A 21,514-nucleotide genomic window follows, 5' to 3' on the forward strand; every position below is an offset into this window, starting at 1 on the left:
TGCCTTAGCTGTTCACAGCCACTTGGCCTAAATCTTGGGTCATGGGGGAGGGGGGATTGAATTTGGGAAACTGTATAAACCCTCTTCCTAGACACACAGACTGACAGCTGCAGGGGCTCCGACAGAGCAGCCAATGTCGCCCTCTCCTTGTGTAGGGGGAGGCTGAGGCCAGAGAAGGAAATGACTTAACACAAGGTCACACAGCTCTGACCACTCCTTCGCCTCACCCCTTGGCTTCCCCCAGGAGGATGTTCCCCAGCTACAAGGTAAAGGTCACAGGCATGAACCCCAAGACCAAATACATCCTGCTGATTGACATTGTCCCTGCGGATGACCACCGCTACAAGTTCTGTGACAACAAATGGTAAGAACCTGGGACCCTCCCAGCACCTGCATTCCCTTCACTGCTCTCTCCACTCCCCACACCCATTGCCACCTGATATTTGGTCCAGGGACTCACCAATTAATCCAAGTGATTGCCCAGAGGCTGCAGGGTCAGCAAATGTCTGCACCGCTGCTGCAGGCGGGGCTGGGGCTGAACATGAGCTATAGTGTTTGGTGAATTTCAAGGGTCTGTGCTCTCCCCACAGCCATGGACAAACAGGATTAGTGACTGTGCTATGGGGTGACAGATGAACCCCAACCCTGGGAGGATTCAGGCTCTGGCAGTGCTACACCAAGGAGGAGGATGGGAGCTGTTTCCTTGCGGGTACCTGGTCTGTGGCACCTCTCTTCTGTTTCTCCATTCACTTCTGCTTTGTCTGTCTGCAGAGGCCTCCCTTTTACGCTGTGTGTCCACCATCCAGAGTGAGTGGGCCACTGCCTGGTGGTTAGGTGATGGGACCCTTTGACAAAGGGCTGGGGAAAACAGGCAGGTTGAGGGCAAAACCGAACTGGGGCTGGGTAAATGAACACTGGGCTCCTTTTCCTGAGGCCACATTCTCAGTGTCCTGCCTGCCTAGGACAGCACTCAAGGAGAGAGAGGGACTAAATGAACCTGTAGTCCCTGGATGTGGGCTCCAGGTGGGGAGGTGTGTGTGAAGGGCCGGCAGAGACTGGGCTGAGGATGCAGGATTTGGTGGCCAGGTCCCGCCAAGGGCCATGTTTCTATTTCTTCTCTGTCTGGGCTGGATTAGCACTCAGAGAAGGCTCTGGCTGAGGAGACAGCTACCAATTATGTTTTGGGGGGTGGCAAGCATTGTTTTGGGGATAAGAAATTTGAAAGTTGTCTAGGTCCTCTGAGAAGCTGTCTTCAAATAATGAAATTTGTAACATTTAAAAAATATAACACACACAGAAGTGCTGCCTAAATCTCCCCCACAATATATTTGTGGTTAGCCCCATTCCTTTAAGTAAATAATCACATTTCTCTGTAGTCTCTTTTTCTCTTTCTCTCATCTGTCACTCACTGCTACTCCCAAAGTCCTAAATTGTCAGTGTGAGAGGAGGGACCAGCGCGGATTTTTTCCTTAGGTCGATGGGGATTTGCTTTACTCTCAAAGGGGACAGGGAATCTCGGCTTCCCCAGATCCTATGGTTATCAACTGCTACAGCTCCATCTGCTCTGTTCGCAGGATGGTGGCAGGGAAGGCTGAGCCCGCAATGCCAGGAAGGCTCTATGTCCACCCGGATTCTCCTGCTACCGGGGCCCACTGGATGCGGCAGCTGGTCTCCTTCCAGAAGCTGAAGCTGACAAACAATCACCTGGACCCTTTTGGCCATGTAAGAACGGGACTGCCTGGCCTTGAGGGCCAGTCCTAGGGCAGTGTTGTGGGTGGACAGGTTGGGTGGGATGGGGATCTGGGGAATCCACTCTTGGGATCCAGCTCCAGGCTTTGGCACTTGCCAGGCCTGTTTGTAGAAAGAGCCCAGGTGGAGTCTGGGCCCCACAGCTTGCATCCCTCCCGGAGCATTTACTGGCTGGGGAACTTTGGGCAAGTATTTTAGCCTTTTGGAGCCTTAGTTTCCTGGTCTAAAAAATGGAGATGATCATATGTACCTTTCACGGTTTGAGAATTAAATGAGAGAATGTGCATGAAGCACCTTGCCTATAGGAGGCTCTAAATACATGGCAACTGTGACAACAAAGACAACGACGATGGGTCACATCTCTCAGTTTCAGTTTCCCCAAATACAGCCTTGCTGGAGCATAAAACAAGTAAACTTTCTCGAGAAAGACTCATGATGAGTTCTGAGGCCTCTCTTTGGCATGTCCGCCGGCCTGGCCTGGCAGCCACTTGCCCTCTGGAAGGGTAGGCTTTGTTCTGGCTCCGGTCAGCTCCTTCCTGGCCCTGCCTGGGACCTGGCTCTCACAAGAGAGATTCTGAAGCCTCAGGGATGCCGCTGCTAACACCCCGTCCAGGCTGCTGAAGCTTATTCTTTTCCCATCTGGCCCTGGCATGCCCACAGAAAGCTTTTTATGTGGAAATTTTTAGCTCAAGTGTGCGGGGCTAAGTGAAGTCTGGGACCTGGTGTTATCTGCCAGGGCACAGGCCCTTCCTCTCTAGGCTGCCCATGGTTTCCCTGGAAGGGCTGGGTGGGGGTAGCAGGCCATGGGTGCTGTAGAGGCTCCTAGATGCAGTTACCCAGGCTGCACACATAGCACTCGGGGTGTGGGTGGTGGTGGGAGAAACAAGGGTGAGGGGTGTGCAGGTGTGTGCCTCTTTTATGCCTCAGTTCTATTTCTGGGGACCTGCGTGCAAAACAGAATTCTGTGAGTCACAGTTCTGCTTGGAAAATGCCAACAATGCTTCATTTCTGATTGACTGGTATGTGACTAGCAAGCAGGTCTTGGTTCTAATTTTCTCAGACCTTGTTCGGTTCTCTTCTGACTCGTTGGTCATCTATAAACAAGCAAGTAGGAGAATGCTTAATTAGCATAATGAACTCCTGACTTACCCGTTTTGCGAGCAGCACAGGTTTTCCCATGCAGTCCGGCAGATGCTGTTGGGTGTGTGGCAGAGACGTGCCTGTGTGCACAATGGCATGTACTCATGCGGCCCCAACCTGTCACAGGGGCAGAGACAAGCCACCGGGAAGGGTCAGCCAAGCCCCCACCTCCCAGTGCACAGGGCCTTTTAACTGAGGGGAGAAGTGCCCCCCAGGTCTTCCTGAGCACCATCCTGGCCAAGACTTTGCTTCCTGTCGGCTCCTCTCTGTCCTCCTCTGCTTGGCCAGGCTGTTGCACCAGCCTCGGAAGGTTGGTGAGGGCTTCTGTGCCGGGAGGCAGGGAACCTAGCTAACAGGCATGCCTCTGCCCACAACTGCATGCAGACCCCACGGGACAGACCCCTGGGATGAGCACAGAGCTTGGCAGGAGCTGAATCTTTGGGTGAGTGGCTGGAAGTGCCTAGGAATCAAAGCTCTGGTGAGAATTTTGGATGCATAGCTTGCCATCACGGTTCCCAGCTGCAGGGATGCCGTAAAGGACCCTTCCACCTCCCTGACCCTCTGTAGAAAGTGGCAGGGGAGGGAGACAAGTGCCTGAAAAGCTGGGCTTTTTAGGAGTGGGAGAGAGACCTCGCCTTGGTAGCCTAACAGTAGGTTTTCCCAGCCTGGCTTGCCTCTTTGGTGGCTCTACTGGGGTCCATTAGGGGTTTGCACTAACCCTGCATATAGCCTTGGGTCTGGGCCAGTGGGGCTGTTTGATGGACTCATGATTGGGGTGCTTCTGGCTACATTTGCCATTCCTGCCTGGGGTTCACCTCTTCTCGGCAGTAGGGATACTCCCCATACTAACTCAACTTTCTTTCCAGAGGCTTCGATGCAGAGCATCTTACTTCTCCCCCAACCCCACATTTACCCAGCATGTGCGCAATTATTGGTTATAACACCCCCTGTGGGGTGGCAGGGCTCAGGGAGGTGATTATCTCAGGAGCTGGGGAGCAGTGCTCGGACCCATGCCTTCTGATTTCAGTTCCAGCACTCTTTTGGCTTCTCTTCCAGTCTTTCTGTGCCCAGGGCTTGAGCTGTCACATCTTCAGCTATTTGGAGCGTCAGTGGAGAGGGAGCAACCTTTGACCACGTGGGCAGGGGCTGTGGAGAGTGAGCTAATTTCCTAGACATTTCAGAGCAAAATGACCCATTGGGACCTTGGCTTTCTGCTCTGTGGCCTGTGCACATGGGACTGGTGAGCTCTCTCCAAGTCACCTTTCTTGGCTTCTCAGTGCAGGAGCCTGGGAAAGCGCCATCTCGCACTATGAACTTGCCCCAAACAAGCCTTTCCTTGTGCACAACTCACCTCTACACTTTCAATTTTCTCCAAGAGCTTCCAAACCTCAAGTAACTTTTTCCAGCCAGATGGACTTTGGACTTTCCCTTTGGGTCTCAGTCACCGCATCTCAGGGACTTTAGTAGCTGCCTCCTATTTGCAGCCTTTCCCTCGCTGTGAGCCCTCTGCTCTTGAGGGGTAGCAGGTTCAGGGCATGACCTGGGTGGGCAGCAGGGACAGAAAAGATCAGGGGGCTAGGGCAGGACTGAGCTGCCTTCTTACAGCCCCAGTTCAGCTCCAGTTCCCTGGGTCTGCTGGCTACGGAGGCGGTGTGCCCGTCCTCCCCGCCTACTTGCCACCCCGACAGCATCCATCCTGTAGGGTCCTCTGCCAGGAAAGACGAGCTGCTTCCAGAAGCTGAGGAGCACCTCACTGAGGCCGGGCTTGTGTCCTTCGGCAAGATGTGGAGATGGCTGGAGCGCAGGTCTTACTTTTCTGGTGTCTCAGGACTCCCAGATTGCTGAGGAGGAAGGTCCAGTTATGACTTCTGACATAGTGAATCTGTTCCAGAGGCTGAGTTCGCCCAGGGCTGGGGGTGTGGGCTGTAGCTCCTTGACCACTATGTGACATGTACATTGTCCCCTCAAGGTACTACTTCTTCCTCTGGCCACCCAGTTAGTTACTCCTGAGCCTTGGGACTCAAGCTCCGATGCCACTTCTTTAGGGTGACAGTTCAGGGTCCCCATTATAGGCTCTCAGAGCTTCATGCACCTTTCCGTCCCAGTACTTACCACAAGCACAATTTTATATTTACTTGTCAAATTTCTTTTTGACTAGGAAATCCATTCACATGGTCTAAAAATAAACCAATGAATAAACAAAAATGTCTACCATGAGATGTCTCTCTCCACGAGTTCCCCATCCACCTAGTTTCTTCCAACGCCGGCCACAGATAACCGATGTTACTAATTCTTTTCAGCATTTCTTTGGGCATATGCAAGCAGAATGTCGAATCTCTTCTTTAAGACACAAAAGGTAGCATACTATAAACACTTTTTGCACCTTGCTTTGTCAACCTAGTATAGCATGGGATCATTCCATTGATGGAGAATGTCCTCATTCCTTTTTTCACAGCTGCATAGCATTTCATCGCCTGATTGTTCCATAAATTACGGAGCCAGTCCTTATTGAAGGAATTAGATTTTTCCTATATTGCTCTTTCGATTAAGCTTGTGCATATGTCATTTTATAGCTCGGCCAAATATATCTGTGCAGGGAAGTGCCTGTTCAGAGGTTATTTGGGTTTGTCATTTGTACTTCTGTCCTCCACTGAAGCTCCACTGATGGATAATCCCACCATCCCTGTAAGCTCACCAACGCGGTGGGAGAGAAGTTTGGATGTTTGCCAGTCTGATGGGTGCAATGCAGATATCAGTTTTAGTTTTAATTTGTATTTCCTTTATTATGAATAAGGTTAAGCATCTTTTTTATATATATTTCCTCTTTCTGTGAACTGCCATCCATATCCTTTGCTTGTTTTTCTCTTAGATTTTCGATCACTTATTAATTCTAAGAGTTTTTATAAATTAGGAAGATTTAGCTCTTATCTGTGATGAGTTGCTCATATGTTTTCCCAGTTTCTCAAATGAGAAACTGGATTTTCTCTTTGGATTTTGTCTTTGGATTTTGTCTACAGTGGTATTCCTACACAGAAGTTTTTGATTGACTGTATTGGTCTTTTCCTTACTGATTCTGCGTTTTGACTAACTGAAAGCCCTCATCCAGAAGGGAATTTTCTTCTGTTTTCTTTTAGTATGTTATGGATTTATTTTTACATCTAAGCCATTGATTCTTTTAGAATTTATTCTGGCATTTGATATGAGGTGTGAATCCAACTTTTTTATTTCTTTTTCTAGAAAGCTAGCCAGTTGTCCCAACACCAGTAAATTGACTAGTCATTTTTCCTCCCTGGTTTAGGATACCTGATTTCTGTATACTAAATCCCCAATCGAATTTGTGTCTGTTCATGTGCCAGCGCCTTAACTGCAGAGACTTTACAATAGGTTTTAGTGCCTGGCAGGGCTGGTCTCCCCCATAGCTCTTCTTCAGTTTTCTTGGCTGGCCTTGTATATTTTTTCATATGAACTTTAAAATAAGCTTGCAGTGTTGAGAAATAAACTTACTTTTATTTTAATGAAGTCGATTGGGGTAACATTGGTTAATGACAGTATGTAAATTTCAGGCGTATGACTTTATAATACACCATCTGTCTATTCCATTTTGTGCTCACCACCCGAAGTCTAGTCTCCTCCTGTCACCATATACTTGACTCCCTTTGTCCTCCCCCCACTCCCCTTCCCTGCATTTTTATTAGAATCACTATAAATGATCAATTTACTTAGGGAGAGTGACAGCAAAGCCTTTCTCTTTGTTGATGTCTGCTTTTTGTCCTCCAAAAGTGTATTCAAGTTTTCTCCCTAAGGTCCCACACATTTCTTGTAGTTCGGTATTTCATCTTGTTTGTTACTATTATAAATGCAGTCTTTCTTTCACTACATTTTCTCACCACTTATTTTGGCTCAATTTTGGATTACTGTGTGACTTCCCCACCACTAGATAGGAAACCATGAGGTTTTGAATCCCCACGATGCCCTCGTGCCTGGTACCACATCTGGCAGTATAGCGGGTGCTGGGAAACAGTGAATGAGTGGACTCGCCGAAGGGGGTGATATTTAGACAGAGAAGGCACTTCCTCCACCAGGGACTGGCGTCTGCCCAAAGCTTATGCTGTTAACTTGCCAGTGGGGACCCAGAGCCATTGATCGCCATCTTTCCCTCTTTTTCTCCTGTTTGCTGAGCCCTGGCCATGTGCCAAGTCCTCGCTGGTGACTTTGGGAGATACAGATGCCCCACACAACTTCAGATGAAGCCCGGCCCTTACAGCCAGGTACGGGTACTGCTCAGGCTTGGAAATAAGTACCAGCTCTGACTCTGCCTCCCATCAGCTGTCTGAGGTCGGGCAAATGCCTTCACCTCTCTGAGCCTCAGTTCCTTGTCGATTAAAATGGGGCTAATAACAATGCTTACTTTACAGGGATGTTGTAAAGATTAATCATAAAAAGTGTGTGGCATGCTCAGCACAGGGCCTGGCACATAGTATATGCTCAGTAAACGGCTGTTCCTGCTGTGTCTGTGAGCGAAGACAAGAACGTTTCTTGGCCCCTGGGTTCTTGTCCTGGAAGTGATTCCCAACCTCAAGAGTTGACCCTTGAACAATATAGTTTGAATCGCAAGGGTCAATTGAAAAAAAAAAAATCCACGGATAAGTAGATCTGCGCAGTTCAAAGCGTGTTGTTCAAGGGTCCACTGCAATTACTGAGCTTGTTGTTGAGGGCAGCGTGTACTCTCTCGAAGGCCATCTGGAACCTTCTCAGGATTCTGTCTCCAACCAGCTGTGTGTCCTTGGGCAGGTCACATTCCCACTGCAGGCCCACTGTTCCTCATCTGTAAAACTGGGAGGTTGGACTAGAATCATCTCTACGGTCTGCCTCTCCTTGCCCGAATGCTCTGTGTTTCTAATGGAGATGAATCTGGGCCTCACTGGCCAAGCACACGATGGTGATCTCTTGAGGAGATGGATGTTTGGCGCGATCGCAATTGTTAACTCAGGCTTACTGAGTTGTGGCCAGAATATAATGAATCCCATTTCTATAAAACGATGATGATGACGAGACCAGTCATGTAGTGGGGTTTGTTGACGTGGCTGGCCCATTTGGCCCAATATCCTCTGCAACAAATATAAATGTGAGACTCTGGCAAAGTAGTTTAATGTGACGCCTGAGGAACTTCCGAGTAAAGCCAGGTGTGTGAGTCACTGAGTTGGTTTCACAGTCTCCCTGGCTGATGGGACTGAGGCTCCAATTTCTATTTGTGTTGGTTCAACGGGTGGGACTTTCTTCCAGACGGAGGCTTCACTTTACAGACGGGGACCCTAATGACTGGAGGGGAAGAGCTTGCTCAAGGCTTGCAGCTGGTGAGCAGATATCCATAGAAGCTTCTGGGCCCTTCTTCACTTCTCTGGCTGGGACTGTCTGCCTCTAGTGGCTCCTACCTACCCCTGCTTGTCTGGCAGTTTCTTTCTTCCCAGGTTTCCCTGCCAGGCTGTCTGGTTCCCTTCCCTAGAAGGTGTATTTGACAATTGAGGACTTTGTCTTATGGGAGAAAGAGTTTGGCCTTTATCCCAAGGGTCAAGAGGGAACCATCAAAGGTGGCATTATGAGTATAAGACATTTTTTGAGCCCTAAATGCTGGCAGGAGTGGTGGTGGTGGGGGACGTGGGAGGCAAGAGGAGGAAATACAAAGGGCTCTGCTCTCAAGCAATGTATGGTCTTCCTGGAGGAGCCATAAGGTTCGTAGCAGGGGAGTGACCTGATCAGATGTGTAGCAGGTGAGATGGAGAAGAAGTGGATGGAGACGGGGAGGAGGCTGTCCTCAAACCCAGCGAGAGACAGCAAGGTCTGAACCAGGGCTGCACAGTGGGAACAGAGAGGCTTTTGTTTTACAGATTGAGTCACAGGATTTAGTCACTGCCTGGACCTGGAGCTGGGTGACAGTGAGGAGAAGGGGAGGTGATGATGCCCAGGGCTCTGGCTGGACTATTACAGCCTGTGAATGGTGGCAGAGGAGCAGGGTGGGTACCGCTGTTGGTCCTAAGGTGTCCTGAAGGGAGAGCACAGCCTCACTGTGAGGCGCCTGTGGCATCTGCTGAGGGTTCTGTGGGCCCATTGTCTGTGTTCTCCCCTGAGCCCCCACCCTAGGGGAGCCAGAGTGACCAGGGGCTGGGCCTGCATGCTGGGGAGCTGGAGCATGTGAGTGTTCACAAAAAGACTGTCTATGCACATGTTTGATCACTATTTTTGGCATGGAAAATGTCTTAGAGGTTATCCTGTCTCTAGTGAGAAAGGAGAGAAGAGAGGAGGAGACAGTGTTTGTGGTCACAGCCCAGGTCTTCCCACTCCTGCAACCCATCCTTGCACTTACTCATTCTTGTTTTGGGGTAAAGGAGCCTGGAGATACAAAAGGAATAAAACACATGACCCCTTTTCTTGAGGAGCTTACAGTTTAACTGAAGGGACAAGAAGAAATAGGAAGTCACTAGGAAGCCACACCACAGCCCAGTAGACCATGCGCGGGAAGTTTCAGAACTGGGAGTTCAGAGCAGGTCCTGGTAATCTGGGAAGGCTTCCTGGAAGAGTTGGGCCTTGAGGTGACAGGCCTAGAAGGTGAGAGAGAATGGGAAAAGAAGATAAAAACAGCAGAGGGAACTACATGTGCAAAGGTGCAGAGGTAGGAATCTGGAGATTCCTGGAGGCATCTAGGCTACTTCCCAGGTTTCCGTTGCTGGGTATTCTGGGAACTTAGGTTTATTTTTGTTCTTTTGGCTCCTGGAGTTTGAGGGAATAGTGCAGGGTGACAGAATCACCTAAAGGGACTGGGAGGTGTTTCCCAAGACCTAGCTCCTTTTCCTAGGGAACACTTCCCAGCCTCCTAGAAAGGGAAGTCCATTGAGGGACCCCCCACACCCCCACCACTGTAGGACCTGTGTCCTGATCAGTTTTCTGTCCGGTGGGTCCCCAGTTGGGCAATGGGTCCCCAGCTGTAGGACCTGGTTTGGGGTGTGGGAAGCTCTGTACTTGCCCCAACAGCGTCCAGAGGCTTGTCACTGAGGGCTAAGGGGTAGTGCCAGTGCAGAAGGCAGAAAAGCTAGCTCCTGCTGGATGGTGCTACCCAGACAAACCCAGGAGCCCAGGGAAGGCCAGAGCCCACAGCCTAGCTCTTGGCCCACCCACTTCCACGGCTGAACCTGTGCTCTGGGCTCTCCCTGTCCCTAGGGTGTGATAAGAATGGTGTTTTCTAAGGCTTCTGCCCAGGCTTGGCATGGAAGAGCCTGGCTCTGACCCTTCTCTTGGCATTCTGGTCATGCAAGGGTTAAATCTTTCAGTAGCTTCAGCACCGGGCCTGGTCCCTGGGAGCCAGCAGGGCCAGCCCAAGGAAGGGGCACTCCCAGAAGGAGAGACAGGAAAGGTGCTCAGAGGGGACCGGACCTGAAGGTGAGTGTAGTCCAGCCAGGGAAGGAACCAAAGGGTTAACAAAGGCAGCAGTGCTGATAAAATGCCCCAAATTCCTGGTCCTGCCTCCAATGGGGAGTGAGTCTGGCAAATGTCAACGATAAAAAAATACATTTTAATGGCACATGATGCAGCCGCTACTGTGGGGCGCAGCCAAATGAAGCAGGTTTGGAGCAGCAACTGCTGTGTGTTACTCCAGGGGCCCCAGGGCCACGCCTCCTGGGCTCCTTCCTAAGTTTTGCCCATCAGGGTAACCACCTCCCCAGCCCCAGGCATCCTCAAGGGCCCCTGGGTGCCCCGGGCCTCTGGCCTCTGGCATTATTTTAGGAACTTTGCTTCTCTCCTACCGTGGTACCTGGAACTCTAGGCGGTGATGGAGCTTCCGTTCAGGCTGTGAGCTGCCTCAGGCAGGTCTCAGGGAAGGAGGCATCTGGGTCTCCTCGCATACCTGCAGCAGGCCTCTGTGAATGTTGAGAAACACGTGAATAAATGAGTGACTGAGTGACAAAGAATGCAACATTTTCTTCAGCTTCCCTTCCTCCCCCATTCCACAAACTCCTGGGCTATGAAGCGGCTTTTTTATGCTTACAAATGTGAGAGGAGAGGGCTCAGTGCCCACAGCAGGCATTTCTAGGGAAGGCTGGTGGCAGGTAAGCGGTGGGGAGGAGGTGAACAGGGGGAGAAGAGGCAGAGGAGGAGAGGGAGAAGCAAGGGGAAGAGTCAGTCTGGAGGGGGAATCCTGAGGGAGGTAAGTTATGTATTATGATCCCATTTTGCAAATATGAAAACTGAGGCTCAGAGATGTTCAGTGACTTGCCTGAGGTCAGACAGTGAGTCAGTGGTGCTCTGGACCTCCGCCTACAACTCAGAATTCCACCGGCTACACTGTGCAGAGTTCACCCAGGGGGCTTTAAACTGTTAAGTTCTCCATTACCATTGTCACAGTGAAACAATCTGTGACATCAGGGAGATCCTGGGACCTGGTGTTATAGCTGGAGCAGAGAGGCTGAGAAGGGACTATGGGGGCTGAGTTTGGGGCCCAGGGACCTGGTGTTTTACACGGGAATTTTAGGACCCTTCTGGGCTCAGGCCCTGGAGCCTGGGCTTTTAGGAGATGAAAGCCAGCCCAGGGCCCAGGACCAGAGGTGCGCACCTGGAACTCAGAATGAGACCCTTCTCTTCCAGATCATTCTCAACTCCATGCACAAGTACCAGCCACGGCTACACATCGTGAAGGCCGATGAGAACAATGCTTTTGGCTCCAAAAACACAGCCTTCTGCACCCACGTGTTCCCAGAGACCTCCTTCATCTCTGTGACCTCCTACCAGAATCACAAGGTATAGCTGCAGTCCCTGCAGCCCCCACCACTGACACCACAGCCAGGAAGTGAAGCTCCAGAGGCAGCAGGCAGTGAGGCAGGCCCAGTGCAGGGAGCCCAGAACCTGCGGTGTCCCTCAGAGCAACGAGACATCTCATCATGAGCAGAAAAGGAGACCAGCCTCCTAAATCTCTGGCGCAGAGTAATCACGGTCTCTGTTTTGGGGACTAGACAAAGTTGGTGACTGTAAAAACGGGGCGAGTGGAACTGGCCCTGTGGCTTGAGTGTTAGGCCCTTTTGTCTACACTCTTCCTCTCCCTGGTGGGATTCAAAGGTTGGATTCTGGGCCTGCAGATAGAGGGGGAGAGAATGGGGAGAGGAGCCTTGGGGTACCGTCAGTTATGTGGGAGCAGGAGACTGAACCATCTGGAGGCTGTGGTCAGAGGGCGTGTCCTGGCTGCTGCCCACCTCACTTCTCCTCTCCCCAGCGCAACCAAACTGCCTTTGGATCCCTACCTGCCTGTCTTTGCCCCTGCCACCCTTTTCGGGGTGCTTTCCGCACTGTGCACATTGGAACTGTTGACGTGGATGGGGTCAGTGAGGAAGGGCCACAGGCCGGGGCAGATTCCAGGCAGAAGAGTGACAGAGCTGGATTTGCATTTAGAACACGCACTTAGAACCTGATGTGGCAGCTGTACTGGACAGGGGTGGCATGGACAGGAAGCCGGTACAGGCACCCAGGGGAGAAGAATGAGGAACTGAGCACAGTGAGAGCAGGAGACAAACTTGGAGGGTCTGCAGCAAGTAGAATGGATAAGAGCCAGCGACCAGCCAGATGTGAATGGTGAGGCCACAGAGGACCCAGCCCGACTCCTGGCGGGAGCCTCGGGCTGCGTGTGCAACTTCCCCAGACCCTGCCATGGGTTGTGAAAGTGCCTGGGGTGGGGGCGGAGGGCCAGAGGCCAGCCCCTTCCTCTCCCCCAGCGACTCCACGGTATGTCCTCTCTTGACAGATCACACAACTGAAAATTGAGAACAACCCTTTCGCCAAGGGATTCCGGGGCAGTGACGACAGTGACTTGCGTGTGGCCCGGCTGCAGAGGTGGGGCTACTCTGGCCGGGGGTGGGATGGGCAGAGTGGGCTTAGGCACGTGGACTCAGTAACCCTCAAAGTATCTTCACTCTTTTCCCGTCTCCCTCTGACTCTCCTCCCCACCGCTCCAGCAAAGAATATCCCGTGATCTCCAAAAGCATCATGAGGCAGAGGCTAGTCTCCACCCAGCTCTCGGCCAAGCCCGACGTCAGCCCCTTGCATGGCGCCCACCAAGCACTCCAGCATTACCAGTACGAGAACGGGGCTCACATGCAGTTTGCTGCGGCTGAGCCACAGGACCTGCCCCTCAACACCTTCCCAGCCCAGAGGGATTCAAGCCTCTTCTATCACTGCCTGAAAAGACGAGGTAGCTCTCTCCTGGTCTAGGAGCCCTAGATGGTCAGAGGAGGTAGAACAGGGGTGAAGCTCTCCTCACAAACACTCCCCACAAAATGAGCATACATGGATGCACGCTAGAGCATGCGCGCGCGCGCGCGCACACACACACACACACACCTGGTTACTTGTGTGGCCTGGGAGAGGAAGCCTGAAGGGTTAGTGACCATGGCGAGCTCAGTGCAGGGGTGTTGGTTCTTGCTTTTCATGCAGCCTTCAGCAATCTCACAGACAGTGTGTGGCCTCGGTGTCCCCAGACATTGGCACCCACGCCAGTTCCAGGTCTTACCTTGAAGCCACTACTTTGAGAAACTTCACGGGTGACACACAACAGGCAATCAGCTGAGCTCTGCCTCGAAGTGTGGGAGGAGGCTGAGTGTCACACTGCAGAGATTTTTGGATTGGGCTGTCATTTATCAAAGTAACCTCAATCCTAAAATAAGGATGACCTAGAGTTACGATGATGGGCTCTCCACCTCGTCACACCAGGATCTGCAAAGGCTTCCTGAGGGTGGCAATGAGCCATGGTGGATGTGGGTCGGGGGCCAGCACAGCAGGCAGCAGAACTGTCTGTGCGGCTTCTTGGTGAAGGAGAGGAGCCCTGAGCTGGGAAGCAGAACAGCTGTGCTCTGGCACCAGGGCTTCATTTCTCCATCTATAGAGTAGGGCTGATTAGTGTTATGACACCAGAAGACTCTCCAGGGTCACTGAAATTCCCTTGGGAATGAGTTTGGGGACTTTTGCTTGCAATCCAGAATGTTCTCTCGGCCTAGTTCCTAGGGACCAGCGAGGCAGAGCTTGGAGTATCCCCTATCCCAGTCCTACTGAGGACTGGTACCCCCTATACCAGAACTAACTGCCGAGACCAGGGGTTGGCAAACTGTGGCCGTTGGACCACATTGGGCCTGCTGTCTGTTTTCGTTTCAGCCTGTGAGCCATACAGAATGGTTTTTACATTTTTTTTAATAGGTGAAAAAATAAAAAGAAGATTATTACATGATATGTGAACATTATATGAAATTCAAATTTTAGTACCCATAAATAAAGTTTTCTTGGAACACAGCCATACATATGTATTTACCTATTGTCTATGGCTGCTTTCACGTGCCGACAGCAGAGTGGAGTACAGTAAGTCCTCCCTGAACGTCATTGATAGGTTCTGTTACTTCAAGCAAAGCTATGTGTAATGAAACCAATGGAGGCTAATTGATATAAACAAGAGTTAGGTTCCTACAGCGTATTTCTCATCACAAAAACCTCACCAAACTTCTAAATGAAGACCCCCAAACACTTTGATATTAAACATGTAAAAAATGTGAGCTATACGTATATTTAAGAAAGATAAATAAAAACAAGTAAGATAATTTTTTTCTAACCCACTTATTCTAGTTCAAGGTCAAGGTGGCTGAGCCTATCCTGGCAGCTCAGGGCACAAGGTGGGAACCCACCCAGGACAGGACGCCCTCTCACCACTGGGCACACTCACACACACCCCACACTCACTCAGACCGGGGCAGTTAGACACGCCAGTTCCCCTAAGGTGCACATCTTTGGGATAAGGGAGGAAACTGGAGAACTCAGAGAAAACCCACGCAGACATGGGGAGAATGTGCAAACTCCACCCAGACAGTTCCCTCAGCCAGGAATCAATTTTTTTCCTCATCAACGTTATAATGAAATGATATCGAATGAAACAACGTTATTGAAGGACCTGTTATAGGTGCAACAGATACCATATGGCCCACAAAGCCTGAAGTGGCCCTTTACAGACAAAGTTGGCTCACTCCTGACCTGAGCGACTGGGCCACTTTCCCAATTCAAGAGCGTAGTGCTCTTGAGAGAAAGGAGTTATGTGGAGAGAAGACGGAGAGGAGGGATGAGTGAGGGATGAATGAGAGAGTGTGGTGAGAGGGGCAAGTACTCCTCGTGGAGGAAGATGCCTCCACACGGGGCACAGGGGAGAGGTGAGTGCAGGCCTTCAGGTTGGGCCCACTCCTCCAGGCCACCTGCCCTGTGTACCCACAGCTCCCAGAATGAATCCCCAGAAAAAACGGGAGGGAGGGAGGCCAACGTAAGCCACTGGACATGTGTTCTTCAGTTTGGTGAGTGGGCTGCTGCCCACGTCCTGGGGCCTGCGCCATCCCTGGATCTCGGGGAGGGTGTGCCCTCATGGTTGAGGAGGTTGAGAGACACACATACACGGCTTGGGGCAGCTGAGGTTATCTTTCCCCAAACAGAGTATCACTTTGGGCCGAAATGTATAAGTCATCTTATACTTACTAGCAGCTCCATGTTTTAATTTTATGAACACCATTATGTTGGAAATCTGTATAATAACAACTTGGTGGGACTTCTTTGAACATATACAGGGTTTACTTCCTCTTCTAAAAGCAACAGGAACGTGGCTGCAAGTAGCTTTGGCTTGCGAAGGCCTTCCTGGGAGCTGAGGATGGAGGCAGAAGCACTGTGGTTTTCATTTTCTGGCTAATTCAGACAGATGTGGCCTCTGGGCCCGCTTTGGCCTGGCAATTGTCTCCACTTTCTTTGGCTAGGGTGGGCCTAGCCTAAGAATGCCAGCACACATTAAGGCCTCTTACTGTCCCCAAGAGTCAGGGTGGCAAAGGATCAAAGCTGTATGCCTCCTGGCTAAACACATCACTCAGTGTCCTGTGATGTAGTGTCTCCTGTGGCCTGTGAACAAGGTCCATAATCTTACCATTTCTTGGCTGCTGCTACCTTGTAAAGCTGTGGCTGATTAAAATGGTTTTGGGAGTGTCATGGCAACATGGAGCAAGGGTGGCCCTGAATGACAAAGGTAGGCTGTCCTGGCACTAGGCAGGGGTGTTCTGTCCCTGGGCTGGTGGCAATGGCTCTCCCTGAAGGTTTCTTTGTCTTCCAGCAGACAGTGTCCGCCACCTGGACTTACCCTGCAAGCGACCCTACCTGGAAGCTCCCTCTGCAGTGGGGGAGGATCACTATTTCCGTTCTCCCCCTCCCTACGACCAACAGATGCTGAGCCCCTCCTACTGCAATGAGGTGACCCCAAGAGAAGCCTGTATGTACTCAGGTTCGGGGCCCGAGATTGCCGGGGTGTCTGGGGTGGACGACTTGCCCCCGCCCCCACTGAGCTGTAACATGTGGACGTCAGTCTCGCCGTACACGAGCTACAGCGTTCAGACCATGGAGACTGTGCCTTACCAGTCCTTCCCCACGCACTTCACCGCCACCACTATGATGCCTCGGCTGCCTGCTCTCTCTGCTCAGAGCTCCCAGCCACCGGGAAACACCCACTTCAGTGTCTACAATCAGCTCTCACAGTCTCAGGTCCGAGAGCGGGGGCCCACCGCCTCCTTCTCGAGGGAGCGTGGCCTCCCCGCAGTGTGTGAGAGGAAGCCGCCCTCTCCACACCTGAATGCTGCCAACGAGTTCCTCTACTCTCAAAGCTTCTCCTTGTCCCGGGAAGCTTCCTTACAATATCATTCAGGAATGGGGACTGTGGAGAACTGGACTGACGGATGACTCCCATGTCTCCTGGACAGCCCCAGGACCATGTTAGTCCAGTATTAACCTCTTTGGGTGGCCCGCACTACCAAGAAACACAGGAAGGTATTTTAAAGGGTGGGGTGTGTGCATGTGTGTGTGTGTGTGTGTGTGTGTGTGCGCGCGTGTGTTTGGAAAGCTTCTGTCTTCTGACATGCAACTGAGGCCATGACAAGGAAACAAACAATTATCTAAGTAGTGATTTTGGCTGTAGGACCCAGGTCCATTGGTATCTGACACCTCTTGACATGCTTGTGGGTGGGATGGGAGTGGCGAGTTCATGTGAGTTATTTAGAGATTTTTATAATATAATATTTGATTTACTCAGGGGCCAGGTGGTGAGGTCTCTCCCACTGGGAAAGTTGGGGGAAGAGTCTCTCGCTGGGGTGGGAGGCTCTATGTGCATCTTAGAGTTCCTGGCCTTCTCTTTGAAAGGGGAGCAGAAAACCTTGTTTTGGGAGCTGGAGGCCACTCTTTTGGCTTCTGGAGATTCTGTGAGACTACCTGAGAGGTGGACTCAGCTAAGCAAAGCGTGCTCTGAGAATGGAGCTGCCTGCTCAGTGAGTGGCCTGGAAATTGATCCCTGGAGCTGTGAGGGCTGACTTTCAGAGAGAGTCATGTGCTACGTGTCATCGGATGGGTATTAAAAAAAAAATTTTTTTTTTCCTTCAAGAGGAGGGAAAATGCAACCAATAGCATCACTGTCATCATTCAGGTTTTCTGATAACGTACAAAGCCCTTCCCTCTTGGTCCCCGACATACAAGCTCTCACTCTCTCTATTGTGTAAGACTCCGTCTCTCAGGCACCATCTGTATCCCACGCCTGCCCTGCAATTAAGAAACACACTCACCTGGCAACGTCCCCAGGAGACTGTATTGGAGCTGCTGCCAGGCACCCCAGAGCCTGTTCTGCTCCCAGAAATTTCTTGTCTCTGGAACGAGAAAGCCCAACAGAAATAAAAATGAGAATTGAGAAAACATCCATTTCTTCCAGTAGATTCAGCCAGGGTGCTCAAGGAGCAAGGAGAATTCTTCTCCAGTGAGGTGTATCTCATAGTCGTCAGCCCAGCTTTTTAGCATTGAACGTCACCAGACCATCCATGGGGCTGGTGTGAACTCTGTAATCAAATGTGGGAAATCACTAAACTCTTTGCATGCTGAATAGTTATTTATATATTATATAAATAAGTAAGTAAGTAAATAAATAAAGAAATATCTATCTATCTATCTCACGAATGCAGGCCACATGTCAAATTCAAGCTTTGCTTTTTTACAAAGGAATAAACCTAATAAAGTGAAACGTTGGAGGGGGTATTTGGAAAGACATCTATTTAAATTTTATTACACATTTGATGTTAAAAACTAAGAATGGTTTAGAAAAACATATAAATAAATAAATAAATATATAAATATAAATATATATATATATATATATAAACACACACACACTACAGATTAAACTTTATTAGAAGACACGGTAGCTAACAGGGGATGTGGAACTTCAAGTGTTTTGTTATATAGCATGGACGTTTTATTTTACATATCGGAACATAAAGCCATTTTACAACTGTGAAGTGTGTGGGTGCTCTTTACTACTGACTTGTCATTTCTTGGCTCAGCGATGGTCTCTGCCTCCCTCTCGCTTGTATTTTTTTCTCAAGGGCCAGGTGGAGCCCTCCGTGCTTCTGAGTGTCTGTACCAAGGAGCCTCTGAGCTTAGAGAGTAGTAATTTGGTACCATGGGAGCAACTGGACATTTGCTTTCATGCGACTCCCCAGAGGATAGGTCTGGATTCCGGGGCCCACAAAGACCCCAGAAGGGCAGGGTAGGCAGTACATGAGAATCTTCCACCTTTTAGTTGTCAACACACAACCTGGTGATCTGGAGGAAGTGGTCTCCCATGTAGGGAATTCTTGGTGGGATTTGTGCAGCTGCTTCAGAAAGGAACAGAAGAGCAGGGTCCATTCAGTGCCTGGGGCTTTCTGGAGCAGTCAGATGTGTGAGCTTATCAGCCACCTGTACCCCAGAGAGGCGGGGTCAAGGCCTGACAGCCCTCCACTTGCCCACTCCTCTGCCAGGTCCCTGAAGCCCGGCCACAAGATGGAGTGTATCTTGTGCACGACTAAGTTAGAAGAGAAGCTGCTGTTGGAAGGTGCTGTTGGGTCTCCCTCCTTACAACCTCTTGCCTTTTGCCCCCTCCCCTCATGGCTCCTTTTCCAAAGCTGTTCACTGTCATCTACCATCTCCAGCGCAGGCCTGTCTGGAAGCCAGGAGAAGAGAAAGCAAGGGTAACGGGTGCCTTTTAAATCCCTGTCCTCATCAGGATTAAGATGAGATTTCCTGCTGGGTAAAAAGTCAACTTTGTCTCCTGTTTCCTCAGTCCTTCCCTTGTGGCTCTAGGGTTTCACTCTGGCTGGACTTCTTCCTGCAGAAGGAGGCCAAGCTCCTTCTTCCCTTGGCTGTTGGCTCCCACCTTGGACCTGGTGGTTACAGAGAAAAACTAAACTGGACTTGGCTCAGGGGACAACGAAGGGGGGCTCTCCTAACTCACACCTGCTCTGCTCTTTTCTTTCTGGGTAAAGACTGCATTCTGGGATACTCCTCAATTTCTAGAACCCCAGACAGAGGGCTGGGAGCTAGATGTGGGTTCCCAGGCTCTCTCCAGACACAGTTGCCTGAGTCCGAGATAAAGAAAGCCGCTTCTAATGGGGTATTTTGCCTTTAGGCAGCCAACAGCTTCCAACCAATGTTCTGGGAAGCCTGAGGTCCGACGGTCTTCCCCACCTGGGCATGGCTAGAGCAAGGCCTGCAGTGGGATTTGTGGAACTTTCCTGCCCCTCTGAATCAACAAGTCAATAAAAAGGGGGCACATGGGATACCCTGGAACAAAGGGCACCATTCAGTAACGCCAACAGGTCATACATCATCGGGCCAGAAACCTGCCACATGAAAAATGTCTGCTTCTGCTGTGCCCTGCTTGGGGAGGGAAAAAAAAGAAAAAACAAAAACGATGAACATTCAGCTGTGAGGCCATAGGCAGGCGGCCCCCAGGGCCCTGCTCTCCAGCCCAGGGCTGGGCCACTGGGGGAAGCTGGGCTAAGCTCTCAACCATAGCTCAGCCACCCAACTGTTCTCCCACCACAGAAGAGCTGAGAATAACAAAAAAAGAGAATGAAAAGAGAAGCTGGGTCAGTCTGACAAATTGTTAAAAAACCTAACCAACTTCCAGCCTCGGCTGGGCCTCCGGGGGTCAGGAGGCCCCGGCTGGCCCCACTAATGGAGGCTGCTCAAGGAGCAGCAGCCCCAGCCCGCAGTGTCTTATCTTACAACATAAAATTAAAACCCACTTAAAAGGCCGGAGGGCATGTTAACATTCCCCCTGCTGTCTAATTGAAGTAGTTCCCAGTGCAAAGGATTTCACTTGAAAGATGTCTCCCTCTAAGCTCCAGTCCTCCTGCTTAGTGGGCAAGGAAGGGGGTGGGGAGAGAGTGTCATTTCAAAGACCAGCTCGAGCTTGGGCCAGAAAAGCTCGGGTTCTGTTTGCTGCCCCCACCCAGGCAGCAGGTGGCGACAGCAAAGGTTAGGACAGGCTGGGTTGTTTTGTATTTTTAGAAAATTTACAAATTCATTAGTAGCTATGTCAGCAGAGGCCAGACTCCCGACAAGAAGCTCTGGTAATGATTCAAATATGGCGAGGTGCACAGAAAACCTGGCAGTTCCTGTGGCCAAGAGATTTCTATTCTGTCCCCCAATAAGGCCCTCCTCCCTCCTATGCAAATATATTACAGGTCTCCAAGGCATACGGAATCAATCAGGGACATCCTGTAAAGGTGATGAACTTGCACTGGCCATCCTGAGTAATGGGAACCAGTCAGCCTGAAGTCGGCTGGGACTGAAAGCCAAGGTGACAGCTATTAAGCAATTGTGTGCAGAACAAAATGGCAAAGGGGCCGGGTAATCAATTCAATTTCAATGGGCAACCCAAGCAACTGCAGCGTCTGTCGCAGCTGATTAGAGAGTGCCTGGCTGGAGCTTTCAATGCGAGCCCATCACAGATCAGAAACAGGCCCGGGATGAAAAGGGAAAGACCTGTCTCCTGAGAAGCAGGCGATGAAGGACTCTGTTTTATGTGACTGTGTTCTTCCTTTTCTCCTTGAAGAAAGAGTAGAAAAAAAGCAAGCAGTTTGGAGATTAGATAGTTTTCTTTTCAGCCATTTATCATTATGAAAGAAAGTAGACAGGGCAGGGGCAGAAAACTCTCCAGTGGGATTTCTGCAAAGTCTCACTAAGAAGGACCAGGTTTACACTTTGCGGCTCACACAGCCCCTGCTTATTACCACAGCCTGACGGGGTCTGCAGAGCATCCAGAGTCCCTCTTCCCTAACAAGGGCAAACAGGACCTGGTGCTCTGAGGATCACAGAAATTCTCCTGCAGAAACCCCAAACCACCAAATTGTGTCATTTGTGAAAATTAAAGCCTGAGTTGGAATAATGGGGAGAGGAGGCAAATAGGAAAGGAAATGATGAGACAGAGTGGTGTGATGTCCCAGCAGGGTAGGCCCCAACCGTGGCCCTTCATGTACCTAGGCCCAGCACAGGGCAGGAAGGCCCTGCTGTGTCTGCCCGAGGTCAGCACTGGCCCCAGTGTGATGGTGGACCCTGGCATCCAACTTGAAAATTCTAGGTTTGTGTCTGGTTCTCTGGTGCAGGGGGTTGGGGAGGCAGAGCAAGGGGCACGCACAGGCAGAGAAGCAATGAGGGAGACCAGCGATGGGGCTGGGGGTGGGGTGGGGAGGGAATGGAAGAGGCTTGTGAGCACATGGAGAAA

The 21,514-nt window shown here is 50.7% G+C and overlaps 1 protein-coding gene and 1 long non-coding RNA gene across 4 annotated transcripts in view; one reads left to right on the forward strand and one right to left on the reverse strand.

Annotated features, from left to right (window-relative positions):
• The window catches only part of TBX4 (T-box transcription factor 4), a 31,131-nt gene extending 12,871 nt beyond the window's left edge, over positions 1–18,260 (forward strand). Inside the window, exons 4-9 of one of the 2 annotated variants that reach the window (XM_033091773.1) lie at positions 245–364; positions 1,575–1,722; positions 11,524–11,676; positions 12,671–12,759; positions 12,882–13,117; positions 16,046–18,260. In XM_033091773.1, the coding sequence (XP_032947664.1) occupies positions 245–364; positions 1,575–1,722; positions 11,524–11,676; positions 12,671–12,759; positions 12,882–13,117; positions 16,046–16,665 (1,366 nt within the window). In that variant the 3' untranslated portion in view covers positions 16,666–18,260. The remainder of the gene's footprint in view (positions 1–244; positions 365–1,574; positions 1,723–11,523; positions 11,677–12,670; positions 12,760–12,881; positions 13,118–16,045) is intronic. The other variant, XM_033091774.1, reaches the window with a different exon arrangement.
• LOC117014046 (uncharacterized) overlaps positions 10,681–21,514 on the reverse strand; it is a 133,968-nt gene continuing 123,134 nt past the window's right edge. The window contains exons 3-4 of one of the 2 annotated variants that reach the window (XR_004421408.1): positions 17,538–17,618; positions 10,681–10,799 (exon numbers count right to left, since the gene is read on the reverse strand). This is a non-coding gene — a long non-coding RNA (uncharacterized LOC117014046). Of the gene's footprint in view, positions 10,800–13,440; positions 13,580–17,537; positions 17,619–21,514 lie in introns of those variants that run through there. The other variant, XR_004421409.1, reaches the window with a different exon arrangement.

This window comes from Rhinolophus ferrumequinum, chromosome 21, assembly GCF_004115265.2.
Source record: "Rhinolophus ferrumequinum isolate MPI-CBG mRhiFer1 chromosome 21, mRhiFer1_v1.p, whole genome shotgun sequence".
NCBI lineage: Eukaryota > Metazoa > Chordata > Mammalia > Chiroptera > Rhinolophidae > Rhinolophus > Rhinolophus ferrumequinum.